This window comes from Babylonia areolata, chromosome 9, assembly GCF_041734735.1.
Source record: "Babylonia areolata isolate BAREFJ2019XMU chromosome 9, ASM4173473v1, whole genome shotgun sequence".
In the NCBI taxonomy this organism is placed as follows: domain Eukaryota; kingdom Metazoa; phylum Mollusca; class Gastropoda; order Neogastropoda; family Buccinidae; genus Babylonia; species Babylonia areolata.
The window spans coordinates 25,031,895-25,058,152 of record NC_134884.1 but is presented as its reverse complement, the minus strand read 5'-3'; the positions used below and the strand labels follow the sequence as shown (position 1 = coordinate 25,058,152).

The following is a 26,258-nucleotide window of genomic DNA, read 5'->3' as shown; positions in this document are numbered from 1 at the left end:
TATGTGCGTGTCTTGTCTCCTCCTGTTGTCTGTCTGTCAGTCTGTTTCTCTGTGCGCGTTGCTCTGCCAGCTGCTATATGTGCGTGTCTTGTCTCCTCCTGTTGTCTGTCTGTCTGTCTCTCTGTGCGTTGCTCTGCTATGTGTGTGCCTTGTCTCCTCCTGTTGTCTGTCTGTCTGTCTCTCTGTGCGTGTTGCTCTGCCAGCTGCTATATGTGCGTGCCTTGTCTCCTCCTGTTGTCTGTCTGTCTGTCTCTCTGTGCATGTTGCTCTGCCGCCTGCTATATGTGCGTGTCTTGTCTCCTCCTGTTGTCTGTCTGTTTCTCTGTGCGTGTTGCTCTGCCAGCTGCTATATGTGCGTGCCTTGTCTCCTCCTGTTGTCTGTCTGTCAGTCTGTTTCTCTGTGCGCGTTGCTCTGCCAGCTGCTATATGTGTGTGCCTTGTCTCCTCCTGTTGTCTGTCTGTCAGTCTGTTTCTCTGTGCGCGTTGCTCTGTCGCCTGCTATATGTGCGTGTCTTGTCTCTTCCTCTTGTCTGTCTGTCTGTCTCTCTGTGCATGTTGCTCTGCCAGCTGCTATATGTGCGTGTCTTGTCTCCTCCTGTTGTCTGTCTGTCAGTCTGTTTCTCTGTGCATGTTGCTCTGCCAGCTGCTATATGTGCGTGTCTTGTCTCCTCCTCTTGTCTGTCTGTCTGTCTCTCTTTCCCCTCTCTCACTCTCTCTCTTTCGCTCGGTTACGCTCCCATCTGTCTGTCTTTTTTCTTCTCTCTCTCTCTCTCTGTCTCTGTCTCTATTGGATTTGTATTGTATTTCTCTTTTTCATCACAACAGATCTCTGTGTGTGAAATTCGGGCTGCTCTCCCCAGCGAGAGCGTGTCGCTACACTGAGAGTGCTACCCATTTTTTTTGTATTTTTTCCTGCATGCATTTTTATTTGTTTTTCTTAGCGAAGTGGATTTTTCTACTGAGTTTTGCCAGGGACAACCCTTTTGCTGCCGTGGGTTCTTTTACGTGCACTAAGTGCATGCTGCACACGGAACCTCAGTTTATTGTTTCATCTGAATGACTAGCATCCAGACCACCACTCAAGATCTAGTGGAGGGGGAGAAAATATTGGCGACTGTACCGTGATTCAAACCAGTGCACTCAGATTCTCTCATTTCCTAGGTGGACGTGTTACCTCTAGGCCATCACTCTACTATTTATCTACAGCTTTCCTTTCTCCCCCACCTCTTCTCCCTCCCTCTCTCTCTCATTTTTTCCCTTTGCTTCTCATATGATGTTAATTCCTACAACTGCATACACCCTATAACTAAATATTGCTTTTGCCTGGACATTTCATTTGATTTAATCTATTTTTCAGATGATTGATGTAAACTGGGTTTTGAGTTGTGCATTATATATATATATATATATATATATATTTTTTTTTTTTTTCATTGTATGCACTTTTTTTTTTATTTCTTTTTTTAATATATATATATATATATATATATATATATATATACATGTTGATTAGGTGTCTGAAATGTCAATATGATGATCTGCTGTGTTCAATTGGCTATAAACATTAATTTTTTGAGTACATTTATCTTTTTTTCAAACAGTGTCCACACTTTCATCGTGAGAGAAAAACACACTCAGCAGATTCTCAACCTCATGAGCGAAGCACCGTCACAACGGGTAAGTTGACACTTGTGATGTGATTTAAACAAAATTTTATTCAGTAAATATGTCACACATGTACAGATAGACAGCGGAGCAACAACAAGCTAATAGCTTATATCGTGCTCAGGAATGTGATTAAATACATTTGTTTCGTTTGACGGCTGGTGGACGCTACACAATTGCAATTATGTTAAAATACACATTTTCCAACTGCATATAAGCGACAGTCATTGCAGACATACATTGTTTCCCCCTTTTTTCCCTACTTTTTTTTCCTCTCTTTTTCCTTGAGCCGCCGTGGAGATTAATATATTTAAAGAATTTACAATGAATATAAACATCATTTTTAAGATATGTTGTTCACACAACAGAAAGCAGAAAAAGGTAAGAAAAAACAAGTTAGTGAATAAGATAAGAAATGAGAGAAGAAAAAGAAAAGAAAAAAAGAGAAGAAAAAAACAAGAAAAAATATACACATGGATTGTGATGTGCAGAATTAATTGTTCTGACCAAAGAAAAAAAAAAAAAATCAACATTAGCAGCTTGAAATATATAGGATGAAAACAGATCAAACTCTCAACAACAACAACAGCAACAACAAAACAGCACCTGGCAGTGATGATGGTGGGAGAGATTGGTTCTGTTTTATTGTGCAAGCATTTGTATTTAATAGAGATAATGCAGTTAGAAGCTGATTCAGCATTTGTGCAGTGTTGGCCCTGAAAGGGTTAAGGATAAGAGTTACAGCAGCTGTTTGTTGTTGAAGACAGAGAGGTGCTTCAACACAACATTAACTCTCTCGGGACAAAAGTGTTCTCCCTTGCTTTTCCGTGCAGACGGCCCATTTGTTAGGGTTAGGAAAAAAATCACAAAAAATACAAAACATAAGGTAACTGAATGAAACTCGGTGTACTTGACTCACTGACCCCTCTCCTCTCGTTGTGTGTACGCCCACCTCCCTCCCTCTTCACTGCCCTCCGAATCTCGAGTCACTGTCATTACCTTCTTGCTGGTAGCTTTCTTCACTGCAGATACTTTATTCGAAGTCTTCATCTTCCTCGTCGGTGCTGGAACCGTCAGTTTGAAGCATTTCAATCACTTCAGAAGCAGTAAAAGCTGCTGTCGTGATCTAGTTTGCTCCAAAAAATTTCCACATGTATTGCCTGCAACGCCATTTCCGATACATATGCAAATTAGCTTGTCATGTGGGGTGCCAAAGTCAGTGGCTCGCAGGCGAGTGTGTTGTTACAGAATCTCACACTGAAACTTTCCATTCGACCTTTGACATGTTTGCAGTGCCCAGTGTAGCTGTGGTTGTTATGCTACCCCATGAGGAAAACGGAAAAAAATTTAATTGTCAAAACCGCTATAGCATTCTGTCATCGGAACTGCGCCTTACGTTAGGAACGCTATAGCATTCCATCATCCGGAGTGAGTCAAGAGGATGCAGTTTGAGAAGGATTGTTCCAGTTTGATCAGGATGGGGTTCATTTTGATGAGGATTGTTTCTGTTTGATGGGGATTATTTCAGCTTGAGAAGGAATGTTCCAGTTTGATGTAGATGGTTTCAGATTGGTTTAGGACATGTAGAGTAAGTTTGGAGCTGTGATGTTTGCATGCTTTTCTTTTCATTTCTCTTGTTTGTTTTTCTCTTTTGCTCTGATCTGGGCGGGATGGTGCCCAGCAGGGCATGATTGGGAAATATGGAGGTTGATTGCAGTGATACATGTGTTTCCATTGTGTTTTGATCAATTGTTTTTCCCTTTTGTTTGCAGTTTGCTCCTTTTTCCCCCCACTATAGCCCCTCTTTAGGGTGAGGGCTGGATGTCGTGAAAAGTAAAAAGCATTTACCATGGGATATCTATTACTCTCATTGATAAAGAAACTGTCTTGTCTTTTGGCGCACACAGGTGTTTTGTTGTCAAGCTGGTTTGTACCTGTTTCAGTGCGTGTTCCACTGCGCCCAGGTGTGCCAGTGTCTGTGTCGAGCCCATCGCCGCAACAAACGTATTCTGCTGGAGGGAGGGCTGGTCCTCATCATCAAAGAGTGAGTTTATGTTCTTTTGAAAAAACAAAAACAAAAAAACCCATATATTTAAAGAAATTGTTATTGATGATGAGGTTGGAGGATGGTGATGGCAATGTTGCTTTGGAGGTCTGTTTCAGGTTTGGGACATACGTGACAAGGCTGCAGTTTATGCTTCCTTTCATGATAGCCCAGCATTAGGCCTGTTGCTTTGGAGGTCTGTTTCAGGTTTGGGACTACGTGACAAGGCTGCAGTTTATGCTTCCTTTCATAATGATAGCCCAGCATTAACCAGGCCTGAGAGATACAGACACTTGCAGTGTTGGTCAGGAGATTCGAGCACAAAAAACACACCCAAAGAAGCATCCAAGAAGTGGATGATGCTTGACTGTGTGGTCCCAGTCTCCCCATTTTAGCCCATGGCACATTCAACACTGGATAGGAGCCAGCCATGGGTTGAAAAAGAAAATAATAAACTTCTGCAGCTGGTCATGAGCTTGTGTTTTGTCATTTAGTAGGTGAGCTTCTGTAGCATTCATGCATCAGTAAGGAGAACACTCAGCAATCTTGTGTGTTGCATGGGATGTTGAAGCGTGCTTTATTTTAAGCCTGCAACTGTGAAAGGAGGCTGCCGTGTCAGAAAAGGTCAGGCGTTCGACTTCTGAAATTTGAGGCCCTGCTTCCACATGGGGCAGTGTCCCTGGGAAAGGCAGTTCACTTTGATTTCACTCACTCCACCCGAGTGTGAATGGGTACCTGATTTAGGTTGGGTAAGGTTTGAAATGGTGGAAGGATTGGGTCCTGCCTTCCTATGCCACCAAGCCCTGGACACAGTGGATATGAATTTGCTGCCCTGATGGCAGTAATGGGCTATGGGATCTTTAACCCTTTATATATATATATATTTTTTTTTTTTTCTCTTTTTATCTTTTTTTTTTTTGTGCAATGATAATCGCTTTTTGAATCAGGCTGTTTTCTTGTACTAACTATTTAATGATCCAGTTCAAAGATGGGCTGTAAGCTGAAATATAAACACAGAGAAACATGTGGAATAACTAAGTAGAGAGAAACATGTGGAATAGACAAATAGAAACATAGTGGGAGAGCTTTTCTGTTCTTTAGCTGTGCAGACCAGGAATTCACAGCCTTTTTCAGTCCATTGCAGTCCCTTACTCACATCCTTTTTTTTTTTTTTTTTTTTTTTTTTTTAATAAAGAATTGTTCATTTTTAAGCAGTGTCCACATTGATAAAGCATTCCATTCCATATCTGTATTCTTTCGATGCACAACTATTTCTTCCACACATGTTTGTATGTGTCTGTGTGCATGTGTGTGCGGGTGTGTGTGGGTGTGCTTGTGTGTTTTATGTCTGACTGACTTTTTATGCATTATTATTATCATTATTTATTTATTTGTTTTCTTTTTTAATTTTTACAGCAGATGTAGTGCAGCTGATGTGGATTTTGTCTGCTCGCTCTGGCACCTTGAAACTGGAACTGATTGACATGTTTTTGTAAAGTGAATGAGGTTTGAAAGCGCCAGTAAAAATGTACTAGTATTTTTTTTTTTTTTTTTTCATAATAACATGAATGACTAAATGCAGTTTGGAGTCAACCGGAGGTAGCGGAGGAAGTGGAGGTGGCGTGGGGTTGGTGTTGTTGAGAGAGCCAGAGGTAGTGGGCCCAGACTGATCGCGAATCAATTGCAATCGTGCCTTAATTTTAGCCCGATCTCCCAATCAAGCTACATAATTGTGCGACCTGTTTGAAGACATAATTGGACACAAAACAGAAACGCCAAAGAATCGATAGACAGATAGAAAATGCGAAAAAAAACTTAGCCGTATGAAGTGCACAGGAACAGGTGTCGAGATGGCTGCCGGAAAAAGAGGGGGACAAAGGGGACGTTACCTACTTCCGGGAGGTTATCGGCCGTTGTACTTTCATTTTCTCCGCATAGGCGGATAGTAGTTTGCACAGGACAGGAATGTTAGACCCCTGCCGGAGTTTGCACTAGTTGGGTCACAGTAAGTATGTTATTTAAACGTTATTTTAGATAGAAAATTTCCTTTCTGTGCACAGGTTGCTGGAGGGTGGAGTGCAGAGCCCTGCCCGTCAGCTGTGCGAGGAGCTCCACGCCATGCTGGCTGTGTCTGTTCCCCGCCAGGAGGCGTTGTCCGGCCTCCATGGCTCCTCCCAACCGACTGCTGCTGGTGCTGCTGCTGCTGCTGCTGCTGCTGTTGCTGTTGATGCCTCTGACAGTCCTGCTGTGTGAGTAGTAGTACAGGGTACCTGTCATTGATCTGTGTGCACGGGGAGGGAGGTGTGGCATATATCTGGATGTTAACCCTCTTACCCCCAGGTCGCTCAGCACTAATCAGAGTTTTAGAGTTTGTTTATTCCCATTAACTCTTTGAGTCATAGAGAACAAGGAAACCTTCCAGAGTTTGTTTATTCCCATTAACTCTTTGAGTCATAGAGAAGCAAGGAAACCTTCCAGAGTTTGTTTATTCCCATTAACTCTTTGAGTCATAGAGAACAAGGAAACCTTCCAGAGTTTGTTTATTCCCATTAACTCTTTGAGTCATAGAGAAGCAAGGAAACATGACAATAACAGGATGACGCCCACAGAGAAAGAGCGAGGATAATTTAAAAAGAAGAAACAAAAGGGGGGATAATACAAATGGGGGGGGGAATAAAATGATATAAAAGGCCAGATGTAATCATCAGTCTGGTACAATGCAATAGGAATGGACAGATGCACAGATCACAACTTAGATTTACAATACGGCTCTGTATCTGACTAGTTCAGCCTGAACTGGGAACTGGGGGGTTAGTTGGAGCATAGCATTAATAATGACATGGTGTAACAAAATAAAATACACAGTAATTTGCATGTTATTTTAGCACCCATTTGCCAGTAATACTGGGATTGGTTTGATACATACAAGAGAAAAAAAAACATTATATATATATATAGATATACATATACATATACACATACACATACACACACATATATACACATACATATACGCAATTACAAATGGATATGTATGGGATGCGGTGTCAAGATTAACACAAATCATTGTTCTAATTCCTATTCAACAAGTACAGTTAAGGCATAAGTGGCAAAGAATCCGGACTGAAACTGGCTTCTAACGAAACACATTAAAACCTTCTTTAATGAACTTAGCAAAATTGAGTAACTTTTTCTTACTACTACTAGACATTAATGTTGCATATTTGTGGAAGTTGGGACATGTTGTGTAATACTTAGGTAAATACTGATTGCGGAGATTTTGAATTGCAGGACATTCTGTGACAAAGTGGTATTCGTCTCCCACTCGATTCATGTCACAAAGATGACACAATCTTGCTTCTTGTGGTATGTTCATGTGTCTCCCTTGCTCAATTGGTAGTTTGTGATTACTTGTTCTGAGTTTCAACATTGGGATGCTATAGCACAATGGCAGAATGTCTAGATAATTTTCAAAAGCTATTTGGCTTTTAAATAGACAGTAGTTATTGGCTTTTGTAGAGTTACGACAAGTTTCTACCCATTTTTGTGTATAACTACCTTTAAGTCTTTGGGTCTGATTGTTTATCAGCCATGCGGTTGATACAGATTGTGGATAGTACCACACAAAAGACAGTCCATTTTCATCTAGAATCTGTTTGATTTTAAGTAACCAGTCATTTTTGTGTATTTGTAAATGAAAACATTCAGTTAATGTGTTCAGCATGCGAGAGGAGAATTTTTTACTAGTCAAAGTGTCAATGGACAGTTTGTGCCAGAATTTGATCATTCGGCAATATACATGCACAAACAGAGGGAAATGTCCCATTTCACCATAGATGAAACAGTTTGGAGTGCTTTTCTTAAGCCGGAGTATGTATTTACAGTATTCCAAGTGTAATAATTCGGCGATGTCAACGCAGTTATTACCCCAAACTTCACAACCATAAGTCAATATTGGCATGACCAGTGAATTGAATAAGTCTAACTGGCAGGAGATAGGGAGCTGAAGTTGTCTGCTTTTTCTTAACAGTGCCATCATTGCCCGTCTGGCCTGATCTTTTAATTGTTTCACAGCTATGTTAAACTTACCATTGAAATTGAAAGTCAGTCCTAGGTATTTAAAGCAAGTAACGTGTTCCAGAGTATTTCCATTAAGTGTGAACGGGTACTGGTAATTTAGTTTCTTACCGCAGAATACCATTATTTTTGTTTTGGAGTAGTTCACACTTATTTTCCAGTCATTACAATATGCTTCTAGTTCGTTTAGCACCTTCTGAAGCTTAGCTTCTGAGTCAGTAAATATTACTGTGTCATCGGCATACAGAATTAGCAACAGTTTGAGGTATTCAGATACTCTTTCATCATGGCTTAGTCCCATATCGACAGGGGAGCAACCATTCCTGGTAAGGTGGGTTTCCACATCATTCACATACAAAGCAAACAAAAAGGGGGGTAGGTTTTCACCTTTGCGAACACATTGGTAAACTGCAAAAGACTCAGAAACGGTACCATTTGAGGAGACGCATGAAACAATTCCTTTATACATGTTCCCGACAATATTGAGGAACTTGCCATTGATTCCAGAGCAAATGAGTTTTGTCCATAAGCCTGTATGCCATACTTTGTTGAACGCTTTCTCATAAGCTATGAAAGCACAGAATAATTTTTTCTTCCTGCTTCTCATTATGTCATTCAAACATTTCATTACAAAGATGTGATAAGTTGTGGAATGGTTAGGTCTGAAGCCAGCCTGGTTTTCGGAAAGAATATCTAAGGTATCAGAAAAGGTGCATAGTCTTTCGTTGAGTGCAGCAGTAAAGAATTTAGCACTGCATGAGAGTAATGTGATGCCCCTGTAATTATTCAGGTCGTTTTTGTCTCCTTTATTTTTGTAAGTGGGGACAATGGTACCAGTGAGCCAGTCACCTGGTAAGGTGCCAGTTTCAAATATTCTATTGAATAAATTACACCAAAACTGTTTTAATTTATCAAAGGTATGGTAAATGGCTTCATTGATAATTCCATCAATTCCGGGGGATTTATTATTCTTTAGCTTTTTAACAATAGAACAAAGTTCTGCTTCTGTGAAGCTTTTATTTAGAATTGTTTTTGCTTCATCTGATTTCATAAATTCTCCCAATAATCTGTCAGTTTCTTCTTCCTGTGAGAGTGTGGTCTGGTCACTTGTATTTATTTTGGACAAATTTTCGAAGTGTTCCTTGAATTTGTCTAATGGAATTGTTAAGAGAGACCAATAACGTTTTGGATCATGTGATTTCATTTTTTTTATATCATTAACTATAGATTTTCTGTACCTTTTTTCAGCTTTTCGAATTGTGGATTTGTACTGTTTACATGCTGTTTTCATCTCTTGTTTTAAAATCACATTGTCTTTGTCATTCAGATGAGCATTTCTGAATGTATTGTATCTTTCTCTACTGAGTTTACATGCTTGGTCAAACCAGGCCTTGTTAGTGTTGTGTACACATTTGGTGTTTGTTGAGGGTCTTGGAGCTGTTGATTTAAGCATGCCATACTTGTCGCAAGTGTTCAAGATCACCTTTTTCATTACATCATACATGTCATTAACATCATCATCATTCATATTATTGAAGGATAACATATCTTCATCACGAACAACAAAAGCATCATTGGGTACATTTTCTTTACGCCAAACAATCTTGCGTTGGCATGAAGTCAATTGAGTAACACTGTCATGTCTAGCTTGAGCAGAACTTTCTACATTTACACGTGATTTACTTGACATGACAAAATTTGTATGGACAGTGCAATGAATATCTGAGAGTGTAGGATCAAACTAATTTACCCTGAAATCATGGACTTGTGTCATTAACTGAATTTCACCAATAACATAATCAGTAGTACTTTGGTCTTTTACGTTTGTGTTTTTTCCATGGTTAACGTCATCGCCTAGCCTGCCATTAAAAATATATAAGTTATTTGAGCGGCATACATTAAGGAGAGCTTTTCCAAAGTTATTAACACTATGTTTATCTTCTATATTTCTATTGACTGGAATACCAAGGCTGCTCAATGTGAGGGAGGGATTCTGATCAATATTGTCAAGGAGCATGTCAGTATTCATTAGTTCCAGGACAGTGTTATCTTCTGAGTCAATAAAATCACTACTACAACCAGTGTGAGCATTGAAATCTCCCATTAACAGTACATAGAATTCATGAGCATTATTAAGATCTACCATTTCTTGCTCTATGTCTGCAAAACAGAGTCGCGAAGCATATTGTGAGCTTTCCGGTGGTGTGTATACACCACCAAGGAGTACATCTTTGTCAGTGTTGAATAATTTTTTTTATCAAAAGTACACCAGGATTCAAACTGAGATTTGGATTGCACATACTTACATTTATCTTCAATCCTTTTCTTTACACAAATAATAATACCCCCTGATCTATTGCCACTCACATTCTTCCTATGTTTAAAGAAACAAGTAAAGTTATGGCTATCAAAAAAGTCCTCTAAAAGTTTGTCTGAAGTACTGTCTGTTTTAGTTTCAGTGAACACAAGTATGTCATTAGCTAGCACAGATTCAGATAAAAAGTTCAGTTTGGAAAGCAGCCCACACACATTGATACACAAAATGTTCAGTTTTGGAGCCTCTTCCTCTGGCTTGTCCTAAGCCAGGTTCAGCTTCTGCAACACCTGATGTTCTGACTCCTTCATTAGTTTGGCCAGATCTTTGGGACTGTCAATTGGGATTTTTATGTTCCTCCCTTCTCTGTTCTTTTCGTGAAGGAAACACACAAGTTCACCGTTTGTTGTGGACACGTTTCTAACTCCATCACATCTCCGGGCATGGTTGGCCATTTTGGCTCTCAGGTCGGTGAGGTCTTCATTGAAGAAGACCCCTCGCAGAGCTGGGACTGACTTCGCCTTGGTCCTTGCTGCCTTCATCAACTCTTCCTTCTTGTGACACGTTGTGAACTTCACGAGCAAGGCACGATGTTTATCGCCTACTCGTTTTCCCACTCGGTGGCTGGTAGAGATGGCTCTGCTGTCAAGTTGCACGTCAAGATCCTTCGCCATTTTAATCACCACCTCGTCTGTCTTTTCTTCTGGGTTTTCCTTCACTCCCGAAATTCTCACACAGTCTCTTCTGCTGTACTGTTCGTTGTTGTCGCTGAGCAGTTTTCTCTCCATTCACACATTCATCAACTCTTCTTTCAGCTCTTTGTTCTCTTTCTTAATCGTTTCCAGCTCCTCACTTTGGAACTGCATCGCCGCCTCGATTTCACTAAGCTGAGCATCCAGTGCATCAAGTTTTTGTATCACAACGTCGAGTTGATCTAGCTTCCCAAGTTGTCTGGTCACAAAATCCCACTGCTCAGCGGAGATCAGCAACATCTTTTTCTCAGTGGTCGAGTTGCCACTATCATTTTCACATCCAGTTGATTTTATGATGATCGTTCCACTTTGTATTTTCTTATAATGAAAAGAAAAATATAATCCATTTAACTAGCAAACTCTTCAGAATTCTTCAGAATAGTTGTTTGGATTACGCTACTATGATCAACAGTCATCGAACTCATCTTGCAACTTTGAAACTTCAAAACTTTGGCAAAACTTTACCAAATCACTTGTATATTCCATTGAACTAGCACATTCAGGAAGATCATGCAGAACGCCAATAAATATCAGTGAAATCAAGACTAACTCACTGACAGTGTTTGATTCATGATTTCGGAGGTCCGATGATCGATTCACATTCAAGTGACCAACTTCACTCTCATTGTCGGCAAAACTCGGTCAGTCGATATCTAGGTCACTCAGTTCAATCGATTTTTACAAGATTCTCATGCAAAAATCATTAAAATGGTTCAAAGTCATCTTCAGAATCAGCATTCAGATTACACTAAAGCTCTCGGCAATCATCAAACTCGTCTTGCAACTTTAAAAATTCACAACTTTGTCAAAATTCAAGCAAACCGGACTCTGAAAAGTGCAAAATGCATGGCAGGAAGTGCCGAAAACGAGGCTGTGAATCTCGAGAGTCTCGGTTATGTAAACAACAATGGCTGCATCCATAGTAAGCATGTGTTTAGACGACAGTACCGGGTGGGTGGGGGTGTTACACTGCAAGTCGACATTGGCCGAGTTCGGGGTATAATGGTTAATCGTCTGACGACAAACCCTGTTCCGGAATATATAGTACCTGTGAGTAACATTCCCTGAATGTGATAAGAGTTAGTCCCCAGGGCTTACCAACCGCTGTATCTATGAACACTTCTGGAAAGGAACTCAGCTCTAGATTCAAGATCTACTATTTACACAGATACATGGAACATAATTATTACAGGAGGTACAGGTGATGAGGTGCAAGAATGGAACTTTTGCTTGCGTAGTGTAGTGTAGTGTAGTGTAGTGTGACTACTTCTGCTAAGCATGGAAGTTACATTGATGCATACATCTGTTCCTGGCAGTGCAGAGAAAAAATTCAGTTTCAAGGAAGAGTCAAAGCCTACAGACTGATCCGTCTGCTCGAGGCCTGACCAGCACGTTGGGTTTTCGCTGCTGGTTCAGGCATCTACTTAGCAGATGTGGTGTAGCGTATTTGGATTTGTTAGAATGCAGTGACACCTCCTTGAGTTACTGAACTGAACTGGATTGTAGTGAAGTGTAGTGTAATGTGTATTACATTTTGCAACACCAGATTTCTCTGTGTGAAATGCAGGCTGCTCTCCTCCCCAGGTAGAGAGAGCACGTTGCTACAGTGCAGCATCACACTTTTTTTTTCTGCTACCTTTCTTTCTGTCAGCACATGTATTTGCTTTCATATCAGAATGGATGTTTTTTCTACAGAGTGTTGCCAGGGACAACCTGTTTATTGCTGTGGGTCCTTTTTCATGCACTAAAAGTATATGGTACACACGGGACCTCAGGTTATCATCTCATCCAAATGGCAGGTATGTGATTTGATTTCGTGTGTTCAGGGCACTCATATGGGGATCAGACCCAGGACCCTCAGAGTGAAAGTCCAACGCTTTAATCATTCAGATATTGTGCCTGTGGGACATGGTTTTGATTCCATATGTGTGTGTCGGTTGTTGTTTTATTGTTGTTGTTGTTTTGTCAGACTGTGGGTCATGGTGTTGATTCTGTTTTTTTGGTTTTTTTTTTGTTTGTTTTTTTTGCCAGACTGATGCCGTTGGTGAAGTGGTCCCAGAACAGTTTCCGTGTACTGTTGACTGTCACTGTGCATGGCGCTAAGGAGAGTGATTTCACCATCACTGACTCTTCTGTGCATTTCAGGTTGGTGTTGTGTGTGTGTGTGTGTGTGCGAGCGCGCGTGAGTGCATATGATGTGTGTGTGATCTAGTTATTACTGTTGTGACTTACATGTTACCAACATTGTTTTATTAAATGCCATAAATTAAAGTTGAAATAGGCTTTGGAATTCCCATTGTTTTTTTGTCAAAATGTAATATTTACAACAAGAACAACAACAACACAAAAAGGATGTAAAAACTCTTGAAGTTGTTGGTAGGTAACAGTTACAGTTTTAAGAAAAGTTATGGACAAGAGCTGAACATTGCCATGTTACATGAAATGCTTATCTTGCCATCAGTTTATGTTTGATGCAGTTGTCACCATATTAGAATTGAATTAATGAAAAACGGAACTCCCCTTGAAACTTGCATTGGTAAAAGTTGTGACATCAGTGTATTTTGAGATTCTTCTTCTTCATTAGTGGGCTGCGACTCCCATGTTCACTTGTATACACGAATGGACTTTCACGTGTATGACCATTTTTATCCCCGCCCTGTCATACTCCATTTTGGGGGGTATTTGGAGATTAATTCCATTTCACAACGGAGTCTCCGAACTATTCTTGTCCTTGAAAGACTCAAATGGGGCCAAACAATTTAATCAAACTTTTTTTGTGTGTTTGTGAGTGTGCATGTGAGAAGGAGATATGTATAATGTATGTGTTATGTAATATATATTTTTTAATGTGTTGTATCGGATTCGTAATGTTTTGAGAGAGAATGTAAGAGTGAATGTTTGCCAGAGTGTATGTGTTTTGCAGCAGTGGATAGGTGGTACGAGGGGATGGGAATGGGGCTGAGGGAGAAAATATGGTAATGTGTTTGCCTGTTAGAGAGATCACATTGTTCCTAGCAGACATGTTTGTCAAAATAGCAGAACTGTTTGATTGATTAGGCTGATTACTGTCATCGTTCTCTTCATCTCAAGCATCATTTAGTCACATTTCTTACAATTGTTGTTTGATTTTTTTTTTCCCCTTCTACCTTTTGATTTACTCATCCCCTGGCCAGGCGTGATTGTGGCGGGGAGGTGTACGGGTTTGACTACCAGCTGTTTGACACTGTGGTGCCGGACAAATGCCGAATCATGGTGCACCAGGGGGAGGTCATCCTGTCCCTGGCCAAAGACATCAAAGGCCGCTGGAGCCACTTGCTCAGCAAGAAACAGAAGGTGAGGCAAAGGTGATAGCAAAACAAATACACTTGCAAATTAACACACAATTATGTACACAACCAAATGAATACAGGATACACTACATACACAACAAAATAACAATGGATTCAGTAATAGGGTGACAGCAAAACAAACACACTTGCAAATTAACACACAATTATGGACACAACCAAATAAATACAGGATACACTACAGACACAACAAAATAACAATGGATTCAGTTATAGTCCAGTCATTCCTGATGATGAAAATGTCTGATTTCCCTTTAGAAAAAAAACGATACGACAACAGCGACAAGAATCAAACTCACACACACACACACACACACAAAAAAAACCACTTGCAGAAAAAAAAAGAAAGGAAAAGTGGCACTGCACTGTTGCAACGGCTGAAGGTACTGTGTGCAGCATGCACTCCATGCATGTAAATGAACTCTTGGCAGCAATTGGGTTGTTCATGGAAAAATTCTGTAAAGAAAAAAAATCCATTTTGATAATGAAAGAAATACACTTGCAGACTGAAAAAAGAAAAAAAAGTGTGGCGCTGCATTGTAGCAACATGCTCTGCCTGGGGAGAAGGGCAGCCTGAATGTCACACAGAGAAGTCTGTTGTGACAAAACGTAATACAATACAACTGTCCACATACATGGGGAAGGAGCGTGAGGAAGACCAAGGAAGTCATGGCACAGAACGGTTGAAAATGAACTGAAGGAGAATGGCTATAACGTGGGCAGCATTTGAGACGGTGGCCACAGCATACAAAGAGTAAGTGAGGAGCATAGCGCCTTCGTGTTAGCTGTCAAGAACTGTTGGAGGATTCTGTGAGAAGATAACAGAATTAAAAAAAAAAAAAAAAATGACTGGTACTCAGCACAGTGTTATATTTTTCTGTTTGAGTCAGTGTGTCAGAGAATAGTGTCTGATACAGACTGGTCTGATAGTCCTCTCTTTTCTGATTAATGTAATCACACATCATTGTAGAGGGTTCTTTGTCTCTTGATTCCAGCTTTCAGAAGGGTGTCTGCGTGCATTGCAAAACATGAGTTTAATTACACATACTTAACCGTGACCCAACTAGTGCAGACTCCGGCAGGGGTCTGACATTCCTGTCCTGTGCAAACTACTATCCGCCTATGCGGAGAAAAGGAAAGTACTACGGCCGATAACCTCCCGGAAGTAGGTAACCTCCCCTTTGTCCCCCTGGCTAGCGCCCTCTTTTTCTGGCAGCCATCATGACTCCTGTTCCTGTGCTCTCCATACGGCTGAGTTTTTTCGTTTTTTCTGTCTGTCGGCTCTCTGGCGTTCTTGACTGGTACTCAGCAGAGTGTTATATTTTTCTGTTTGAGTCAGCGTGTCAGAGAATAGTGTCTGATACAGACTGGTCTGATAGTTCTCTCTTTTCTGATTAATGTAATCACACATTATTGTAGAGGGTTCTTTGTCTCTTGATTCCAACTTTCAGAAGGGTGTCTGCGTGCATTGCAAAACATGAGATGAATGCCTGTATCTGATACAGAATGTTGTCCGTGTGCAATGCAGCCAGCACACGAGATGAGTTTGTACCTTCAGCTTTTCAGTATCTCAAGAAGCCATGTTGAAAAATGTGTGTTTTCAGTTTGCAAAGCTGAAGGTGGACTTTGACAAACTGGTGGACAGTTCAGATTCTGATTTGGAAGAGCCAGAAAACATCCTGCTGACTCGCAGTAAGTCATTATTTTGTGTGTGTGTGTGCGTGTGCGCGCGCGCGTGTATGTGTATGTGTGTGCGCGCACGTGCGCGCGTGTGTGTGTGTACGTGTGTGTACGTGTGTGTGTGTGCGTGCGTGTGTGTGTACGTGTGTGTGTACATGTGTGTGTGCGTGCGTGTGTGTGTGTGTGCGTGTGTGTGCGTGTGTGTGTGTGTGTGTGTACATGTGTGTGTGTGCACATGTGTGCATGGATGTGTGAGTGAGAGACTGAAAAAGGAATTTGATTTTACCATTCTTTACAACATGAATCCAAAATTTTGAGACTTGGCTGCACAAACATTGCTGACAGTAAAAAGAATGTGGAAAAAACAGAAAAGAAACAAAAACTGGTCATGAGTGCACGTGCATGCAGGTTGTATTCCAGAGACAGTTATGTCAGTGACCTACTGTTCTGCTTTTAGTTTTATTTATGTTATGTGGAGTGATGGCCTAGAGGTAACGCGTCCGCCTGGGAAGCGAGACTCAGCCGCCGATATTTTCTCCTCCTCCACTAGATCTTGAGTGGTGGTCTGGACGCTAGTCATTCGGATGAGACGATAAACTGAGGTCCCGTGTGCAGCATGCACTTAGCGCATGTAAAAGAACCCACGGCAACAAAAGGGTTGTTCCTGGCAAAATTCTGTAGAAAAATCCACGAAGATAGGAAAAACAAAACAAAAAAAACTGCACACAGGAAAAAATACGAAAAAATGGGTGGCGCTGTAGTGTAGCGACGCGCTCTCCCTGGGGAGAGCAGCCCGAATTTCACACAGAGAAATCTGTTGTGATAAAAAGAAATACAAATACAAATATGTTAGTCCATTGGCCCAGTTGTCAAATTACCTGAAGGGGGGTGGTGTTAAGTATGGTGAGGTCATTGAAAAGAAAAACATTTTTTACCATTGTTCCTATTGATTCATAATGTTTTTTTTTATGTAAGAAAAAATAGAGACTTGTTTTACATGTCATCTTTCAAAGCTGATAACAGTAGAGATCATCAGCTTCAAACCTGCATGTGTCTATAGTCTTTTTTTCCCTTTTTTTTATATTTATGTGTAGGTTTGTGTGTGTGTAGAGGGGATGTTACAACGGTGATGCCAACAGGCAATGCTTGTGTCTGTCTGGTTCATTCATTTCCACTTTGTTATCTACTTTTGATGTTTTTCTTTGTGCTATTCTGGCTTGCATTATCCTCTTTGTTTGTCTTGTTTTTCTCTTTTTATAGTTTTTTCTTTCTTTCTTTTTTTTTCCATCCTTCCTTCTGTCAGTCTGTAAGCAAAGATTCAAGATGCCCTTTCTTCTTACACTGTTACAGTGTGTCTTATTTTCACAATGTTTTGCTGTGGTGTGCAGAAATGCAAGGATTTAAGGTGCCTGAGAACAGATTCCAGAACGTCCAGCCTTACGATGAAGACATGAGCAATGGATCTGATTCTGAGGAGGAACGATTGGTCTCCTGCAGTGATGACGAACGCTTTGAGGACCCCACGAAGATGATCGATCCCGTCTCTGTCTTGGATGACTTGATCAACATCAATAGTAGACACACAGAGACAGGAAACTCAGATTAATGGAGGAATAGGGCAGCAGTGTCAACCGGTGGTTAAAAGCTGAAATGATTCTCCCACACGCGCTTTCCCTTTGTGTGTAGTTGAGAAAACAGTGTTGTGAATTTTTAAGCTGCTTGAAAACTCTTCCTGGCCTTACTTGTGTTCGCGTTGGGTTACGCTCCTGGTCAGGCATCTGCTTGGCAGATGTGGTGTAGCGTATATGGATTTGTCCGAACGCAGTGACGCCTCCTTGAGCTACTGATACTGATACTGATTACTTGTGTTCAAAAGATTGGTGCCAAAGGTTTATTGGTGATGATGGTATCGTGTGCAGTTGCTGGGGCTTTAGCACAAACGTGTGTGTGTGCATGCACATGTGTGCAAGAGAGGGTGAGAGAGAAGTGAGACATTGTGTGTATAGTACATGACGTGTTGATGTTTATTATGTTCTGTGTGGCTGTTTTGATACAGTTCTTTTGAGATTAGCCTTTGTGTGTGAGAGTGAGTGGATGTTCCCGAAAAAGTCAAAATGAAAAAAGTATGTTGACTCGTCAACCTTAAGCCACATTACTTCTTAATTTTGTTCCTCTGTACCTTTGTGTTACAATTGAGCAGGGCTCTGAGTGGCTGGCAGAGCTTTAACCTCTTCAGTGCTCCATGATGTATATATATATATATATATATATATGTATATATATCTAGATAGATAGATATATATATATATACATCATGAAAAATTCATCGCTCTTTGCCCCATGATATATGTCTGCATCATTTCAGGATTTTTTAGTTACATTTTTAAAGTTGATGTGTCCAAAAAATCACCAGTCAGAAAGCTTGATATGTCATTACTTGCGAGGAGCAACAGCCAATTACACTCTGTATGGTAATTACTGGATATTATTGTCAGTACCCCTCTCAGAAAATTTCAAGATGGCGGATGAGGAAACGCAAACTGGCTCTAGATGTTATGAAACAGCAGCATGTTGCAAATACCCTATGTGATTTTGTCACTTATGATGTTGCACAAGCTTCATGAGTCATTGAAGACAGTCCTCTGTGTACTTGTGGTAAAAAAAATCTGGTCAGATGGCTCGCTTAAAGCGAATGAAAGAGTGATGATTTGCAGAGAGGGTGGAGGTTGGGGATATTGCAGAACTACATGTTGCAGAAAAAAAAAAAAAAAAGGAAACGGAGAGCAGACAGGAGGCCAAGAATAGCTGTGTTGCTGACCTAGTGTTGACCTCAGAGACAATATATCACCTTGTTTAGGGCAAGGAGGGAGGGGGGTGTTTGATGAAGGTGGTGGGACAAGGTCATGTGTTGCATGAATCACTGGAGAAGCATGGTTTTTGAAAATCACTGGCATTTCAGAGGAGAGCATCAGTCCCCTCCCCTGCACTGTGTGCCCATTTGTTCACTGTTAACCTCTTCGATGCTGTCTGAAAGTGAGCTCAAGCTGAGTGGGCGTTGCACAGGCAGGCGTGGCATGTGATAAACGTGTGTGTGTGTGTATGTGTGTGTGATTTCTGTTTCTCTTGAAAAAAATTAAACTAAAAGACAGTTTGCTGACTACATTTCTATAGCAGTTGCCAAGAAACTGAGTGAATGATAGGCTGAAAATGAATAGAATACCAGAACTTTGGATTATAATTCATGACTGTGTGTACATAGCATCTTAAGGTACAGCAAGACATGAATGACTTGACTGAATACCAGAGGCCAAAAGATCCAACAGTGATATTCCACTGATGGGATTTGTGTTGAATGTACATTTACTGTTTGTTTGTAATTATATACCTTGGTGTATCCACTGAATGTGTTTTGTAGGTATGTTTGTGTCAACATGGATTGATTTATGTGTAGTTTTATGCATTCCTGCATGCCCTGTTTGCAAGGGAGTGATATTCAACAAGATATGAAAGGTGCTGATGTGGTTGATGTGAAGCTTTCAGAGGCTGAAAATTGTACAGAATTTTTTGGTTTTATTAATTTTTGGATGAAAAAGAAAAGTCCAGTGATGTTCCTGCTCATGAAAGAAACTGAACAAAGTGTGTTGTGGTGGGTTTTTTTTTTTTTAAGAAATGAAGGAAAAAAATTGAGTTGTGTTGCAAAACTGCTGTTTTTCATGGATAAACAGGTACTCTTTGTGTGTTAAAAAAAAAAGATGAAAAGTCTCATTTATGTTGCAAAGCCTTTTATCAGGGGTAGAAAGGCATTTTGTTACTTTTTGGGGTTTTGCTTTTCTTTTTTTTAATTTATTTTTTTTGTAGATAGGAGGAATTTTGTTCATCACACATACTCATGATACTGGTGATTGCAGACATCTGGTTTAAGTATTTGTTTCTGCATTTGGGTGTTGTCATTTAAAAGTGAAGAGATAAAAACGTTGGAAAAATTGAAATCGAAATCGAGGCCTTTTTTTTTTTTTATTGAGGAAAAAGGAGTAGATACTTATTGGCCTGTTTTCATCCTACCCTCGTTTGGAAAATGCATAAATTAGTCTAGGAAATGCAAGGGAAAAAATACCCATTGCATGGCAACAACAATAATAATAAAAATGAAAGAACTTATGAATGGCATAGAAAATTCACAATTCTCTACAAAATAACATAGTACGTGCATGCGTGAAAGAGAGAGGGAAGGGCAAAAGTAAGGAAGGAAAGATAGTGAAGGAGAGAGGAGAAACAGTGTTGAGAGAAAGGAGGGAGGGAGGAAATGAGATAGACACATAGACAAGGATAATGAGAATACATCATTTGTTTTCAGTCTCAGTAATTTCAAGGATTCTTAGCCCTGACATTAGATGTTTATGATATAGTCTTTCAAATACACTGAGACTGGGGTTTACATAAAGTGTAGATGAAATAGTATTCCATGAATATCCGCCAGAGTATGTGAGACTTGTTTTATAAAGATCAATTCTTGGCCGAGGCAAGGTTATTTTATGTATGTGACAGTGATTATTTACTGGAAAATTACTTATGAGAGAGGGTGGGGCATAACCTGTTAATATTTTAAACATAAGTATGGCTTTAAGTTTAATATATTTAAGTTTTAATGTCACTGGCAATGTGTCAAGTTCTGTGTAATCAGAAGCAGTCGAAGAGGAAGATTTTAGAATAACTATTTTAAGAGCACGCTTATGAAGACTTAGTAGTGGTTTTAGGAGAGGAGGAGGGAGTTAAATGGAGAGTTAGGGGAAACAGGACAGATGGAGGGGGGAATCAAAGATGAATGTTTGAAATAGAATGCACAATAACATTACTCAGTGGACTTCATAAAAGGGAAGTTATTAATTTTTTGCAAGAAGAACACCTTTTCTTTTTTTTTCCTTTCTTTTTTTTTTTTTTTAAATATTTTTGCAAGAGAAACGACTGATATTGAATGTAAAAAAGTCTCAAAAACATCATTCCCAGTGACCAGATAACACACTTTCGTGTCAGTTAGGCCCCAGTAAATAGACCCTCAAGCCAGTCGCCAGTAAAAAGAAAGGAGGTTGCTGCTCAGTTTACCAGTGTGGCTCGTCTTGCAAGACCATTCTCCACCCATCACCAAACAATGGGAGAGAACACTGAAAAGGAGATGGGTCAATTGGAGACACAGGGTTTGGTCTGTGTCTTTGAAATGGTGGAAAAGAGCAAAGAGGTTGGAAATATCTTTGCCGAACCTTCTGCTACTATAAAATTATTCAAAAGAAAGGAAAATACATGGAGGAAAGGCCATGGAGGAATTTTGTTTAATGTCCCGTCACACATATCAGTGATTGAAGACATAAGTATTTATGAATACATCTGAGTATTATCGGTTAGAAGGGGTGGGAGATGTGGATGAATGGAGGGTTGGGAGAAACTGGGCAAATGAGGATGAAATTTTGGGAAAAAACAACAACAAAAAACCCTCTAAATACAGTTACAGGAAATTACTTAAAGGACTTCGTAAAAGAGAAGTCGTTAAACTGACAAGCGAAACAACTGATAAAGGCCATGGTCTGTTTCTTTGAGATGGAAAATCGAAAAGGCAAAAAAGATGTCAAGTCCCTCAAGAAAATCCAGTATTACACCTACCCCACTCTCTCCAAATGTTGATTCCTCTGGCCAGTTGCTTGATAATCTGAAGTGAGACGAATGTGATGAAAAGGGGTTGAAATCAGTAAGAAAGAATGAATTGAGTGAAAAAAGGATTCAAGGAGATTGTATTTGTGTGTTTGTGTGGTAAACTTTTACATAGCCATATTTGTTAGGAACTACTACAACATTTAATATGAAATGAATGGATTAACCAACAAACTACTGTTTGATTGCAACTTTCATACTCGGCAAGCGTTTTTGGGTGGGCTTTTTTTTTTAAGACTTCAGTTGGGATGCCACTTGCCAGGGTTTCTTTCATCTTCTGGAAATTCTTCGCTAGAAATTTCCTCTATTTCTATCACTCTGTTTCTGGTGTTTTCCTTTTCTTTCTGTCATCTCTTTCTCTCTTGTTTTCAGCTAAATTTGGGGGGGTCTTTGTTTTTTGGACTTGATAATAGAGCATTCCTACTTTTGTTTTTTGTTACAAGGAGTTTTTTGGATGTGTGTACGACTGTCTTATATGTGTATTGTATTATGTGTAATTACAATTAAGTTCAGGTTACTTTTATTATTCCTCTTGTGACAAATTGACGGAATGGTCACTGTCAGAGGCATGTTCTAAGTTTATGTGCCTGAATATGACTGCACTTGTGCATGTTTTCTTTCCCCGGTTCCTTTCTCCTGCAGTGTCTGTGTTGATTAGGTGTGCGTGAGACTGCAAATTCTTGCATGTGGATATGTCTCTGTGAGTGCGTTTGCGCATTTGTGTGCTTGTGTAAATATGCATTCATGTGTGGGTGCGCAGAAGTTCACTGAATGTGACCCATTTTAATTCTTATTTCATTTCAGTTATTTGCCGTCTACATAGGGCCTACCTTTTATTTGATTATATAATAATAATTATAATGCACATTTATATAGCGCCCTTTCTCTCTAAGAGCTCAGGGTGCTTTACATGAAAGAAAAATATTACAAGTAACATAAAACATTCATGACCACTCTTTCTCACCCCCCCCCCCATTCCCTCCCCCCACACACACTCTCCACCTCCCACTCTACATACATCCAAAGTGAGCTGACTTGGGTGGTGTTGGAGAACAATGAGGCTGAGAGTGCTTATAGATAGGTTTTAAAAAGATAAGTTTTTAGTGATGAGCGAAAAAGCAGAAATAGAATCAGATGCACGGATATGATGAGGAAGGTTGTTCCAGATGTGAGGAGCAGCAAAGAAGAATGAACATTCACCATAGGTTATTGTATTGACACGAGGAAGTTTCAAAAGGCATCAGTCAGAGGAAGAGCGGAGATTTCTTGCAGGAGTGTAAACACTGATAAGGTCAGAAAGATATGCGTGTCCTGCGGAGTGGAAAGCAGAATAGAAGAGACACGCAACTTTGTATTTAATTCTAGCTTTGTTCATGGGTTGCGACTCCCCACGTTCCCTTGTATATATGAGTGGGCTTTTACGTGTATGACCGTTTTTACCCCCACCATGTTGGCATTCATACTCTGTTTTCATGGGGGGATGGCAGTTTTGTTCTTGTTCCCATAACCCACCGAATGCTGACATGGATAATGAGATCTTTAACGTAACGTATTTATCTTCTGCATGCATATACACACACGAAGGGGGTTCAGGTACTAGCAGGTCTGCGTTTCTGTTGACATGGGAAATGGGAAAAATCTCCACCCTTTACCAGGTGCCATGACAGGGATTGAAACACAGGACCCTCAGATTGAAAGTCCAATGCTTTAACCATCTGGCTGCTACACCCAGCATGATTATATTTTATTTCACATGTTTACTTAATTGTTGATTTTTGAAATTATTTCATTTTATGTTAATGTTTTATACAAACATAAACTCTTGAGGTCAGGTCACTGCATTGGGTTTATGCATAAGTCAGGCATCTGCTCCTTTAAAAAAAAAAAAATTCTTTTAAGCTGATGTGTAGTATATATGGATCAGTCTGCACTCTCCGACACCTTTAAACTGAAACTGTACCAGTATTCATCAGCATTCATATTGACTGCGCTTGCAGCTCTGATATGGGGGTTCAGTTGAGAGCTGGTGAAATCTACTGGAAATCTCCTTCCTTATCTTCTTCTTCTTCCTTCAGGTGAACCCCTTCATTTTGTTGAAGATTACTTGACACTTAAGGGGGGAACACTCCGAAAAAACAACTCTTTCTGTTCAGATTTGGTGCTGGAATGCCTCTACCGAGGGTGCAGCTGCTTCACTGTCTTGGAGCACACTCCACTCTGGTATGGCCCCAGTGAAGAAGTAGTATTTGCGGTACTCTGTTCTGCAGGAGGGGATAGGGTAGGGTTGGGAGTTGGTGTGGTGGGCTTGACTTCTTCCAGGAACTGGGGAAGGAGTGTACTGGCTATCTATTGAAATCAGTTTGTTATTGAACTTGTAGAAATTCTCTCAGATGGACAATTTTTTTCAGTTTGTTTATTGGGAAACAAAGGTTTTTTGTTTTGTTTTTGTTTTTTTCAAACTGTGGTTTCTTTTCAGATGGACTTGTTTGGGACACATTTATTTGTCTCCTGGAGGGAATCTGCAGTTGACTGTGCTGTAAATGCCAAGAAGTCCATTCAGCTTTACAGTATTATTATTTTTATTTCTGCTTTCTCAAAAATATTCTTGACATCACAAGATGAGGATGGCATATTTTGTACCCTGTTGATCATGAGACAGAGGGAAATCTTTATTTCTTCTTCTTTTTCTTCATTTGTGGACTGCAACTTCCTCGTTCATTCGTATGTACATGAGTGGGCTTTTACATGTCAGACCGTTTTTGCCCTGCCATGTAGGCAGCCATAAAATATTTATTTCATTCAGACTTATTTCCTTTGAACTGGTACAGGATGAGATTTTACTTTTTTCAGATACAGTGGTGTAATCATTTTGCTGTTTTCATGCACAGTATTTCAGTGACCTGTCTTTCACCCACATAAATGCAGTTTTATTTGATTGTGAGGGTTTTATGTTTTTAGATGATGATCAGTGGGGGATGATACGACAGTATATTGGTTAAGTTTGGCGTCAGAGGAAGATACCATTAAAGTTAATTTGGGTTCAAGAGCACCCGATAGGACTGTGGCATTTGCTTTCTTTAATGATAAATGTAATATTCATCTGTCTATCTACCTGTATCTATCTATCTATGTGTATTTATATACTGACATAGAGCAGGACTGTGAGACAGACACACCAACAGTGCTGGTAGGAAAGTTTAGCTACTCATCTGTAAAGTGAATGGTTATCAGCTGTATCATTGTGGTTCCTGTCTCACCACCCGCCCCTGAAAAGTCTGGGTTAGAAAATTCCTTTTTTCTGCTACACTAGTATTGTTGTTTTGTTTTTTTATTTTACTCCCCCTCCCTCCTCAAATACCCCCTGTGGGATGCTGGGGGTCTTTCAGTCTAAATAGCATCCCCGCCTTCTGGAAATTCTGAGCTAGAAGTTGCCCCTTTTCTGATGGCTCTCTTTATTTCTGCCTTTTTCTTCCTCCATTGTAGTCTCCTTTTTCTGTCTTCACAGTCCATTCCCCTTTCTTTTTTCGAGCAAGCCTTGACACTTTTCTCTCTTTTCTGTTGTGTATGATGTACTATCTATTTTGCTCTGGTGACTAGGTAGTGAAATGGTACACACTGGGATGGGCCATCCATTCTGCAGATTTATTTGCCTTCTTGGCCTTTTAATGTATTTTTGTTTGGCTTTGAAGTACTTTTTATATCTTTTTAAGTTTTTTATTATTATTATTTTTTAATTTGGAGATGATATATTAAGTGGAAGGGTGGACGTCCTCAGCTCAGCCTAGTCTTATTTGCCCAAAGAGCTAAATGGTTAAGATAATGTGTCATGAATTGTGTTTTGTGGGTTTGTCTTGATTTTTGTACATGTGACAGTTTTGTGTTCATGTGGTTGAGCACTTGTATGGTTTGACAGTCTTGATATGGTCCTGTGCGGCCAGCTGGACTACTAGCAACAATAAACAATATTCTTTAAAAAAAAATTTTTTTTTGCTATTGCTTTTGTTTTCTTTCTTTCTTTTTTTTTTCCTTCTCTTTTTTTCCTTTTCTGTCCATTCATCTGTTACATCCGTATTGGTTTTCAAATTCCTACCTTTTTCCTTTTTTAAAAATATTTTACTTAAATGTTTCTTCGTTTTGTTTTTTGCTGCTGGAAATGTGAGTTGGCCTTTATAACTGTGCATCTTCACCATATGCATATTGATGTGTTTTCTTGCAGCTCAGTGTCTAAGTGCAAATTTGTTCAGGTGTGTTTTGTTTTTTGCTTTGGAGCACCATGGTAGAATGACCCAGGCTAGTTCCACTTTGGGTTGGTGTCATGCGACTTTCCTTTTTTGGCTATGCCATATTGAGTTTGTTTATTTTAACTGTCATTCAGTATTATGGTTGTGTGTGTTTGTGTGCGTGTGTGTGTGTGTGTCGAAATTTCTGTCTGAAGCTCCTTCACCAATTTGACATTTTATTTTTTTATCATTTTCTATTATGTTTCTGTTCACCTCTGTCCTATGCTCCTGTGTATATGGTGGCATGGGTGCACAATTGTACTTTAGTTCCATTGCAGACTGAATAATATGATTTTACATGATTTCATACCTTTTGATGCTTGTACGAGTTTTTATATGCTGGAGTGATATGTGTGTGTGTGTGTGTGTGTGTGTGTGTGTGTGTGTGTGTAGGGGCAT

The 26,258-nt window shown here is 39.9% G+C and overlaps 1 protein-coding gene across 1 annotated transcript in view; it reads left to right on the top strand.

The window, feature by feature from the left end:
• The window catches only part of LOC143286162 (uncharacterized), a 90,257-nt gene extending 64,011 nt beyond the window's left edge, over positions 1-26,246 (top strand). The window contains exons 42-48 of the mRNA XM_076593767.1: positions 1,602-1,677; positions 3,609-3,709; positions 5,770-5,958; positions 12,884-12,997; positions 14,026-14,185; positions 15,804-15,891; positions 17,268-26,246. Coding sequence (XP_076449882.1) covers positions 1,602-1,677; positions 3,609-3,709; positions 5,770-5,958; positions 12,884-12,997; positions 14,026-14,185; positions 15,804-15,891; positions 17,268-17,485 — 946 coding nt within the window. The 3' untranslated portion in view covers positions 17,486-26,246. The remainder of the gene's footprint in view (positions 1-1,601; positions 1,678-3,608; positions 3,710-5,769; positions 5,959-12,883; positions 12,998-14,025; positions 14,186-15,803; positions 15,892-17,267) is intronic.
• The last annotated feature ends 12 nt before the right edge of the window (positions 26,247-26,258 follow it).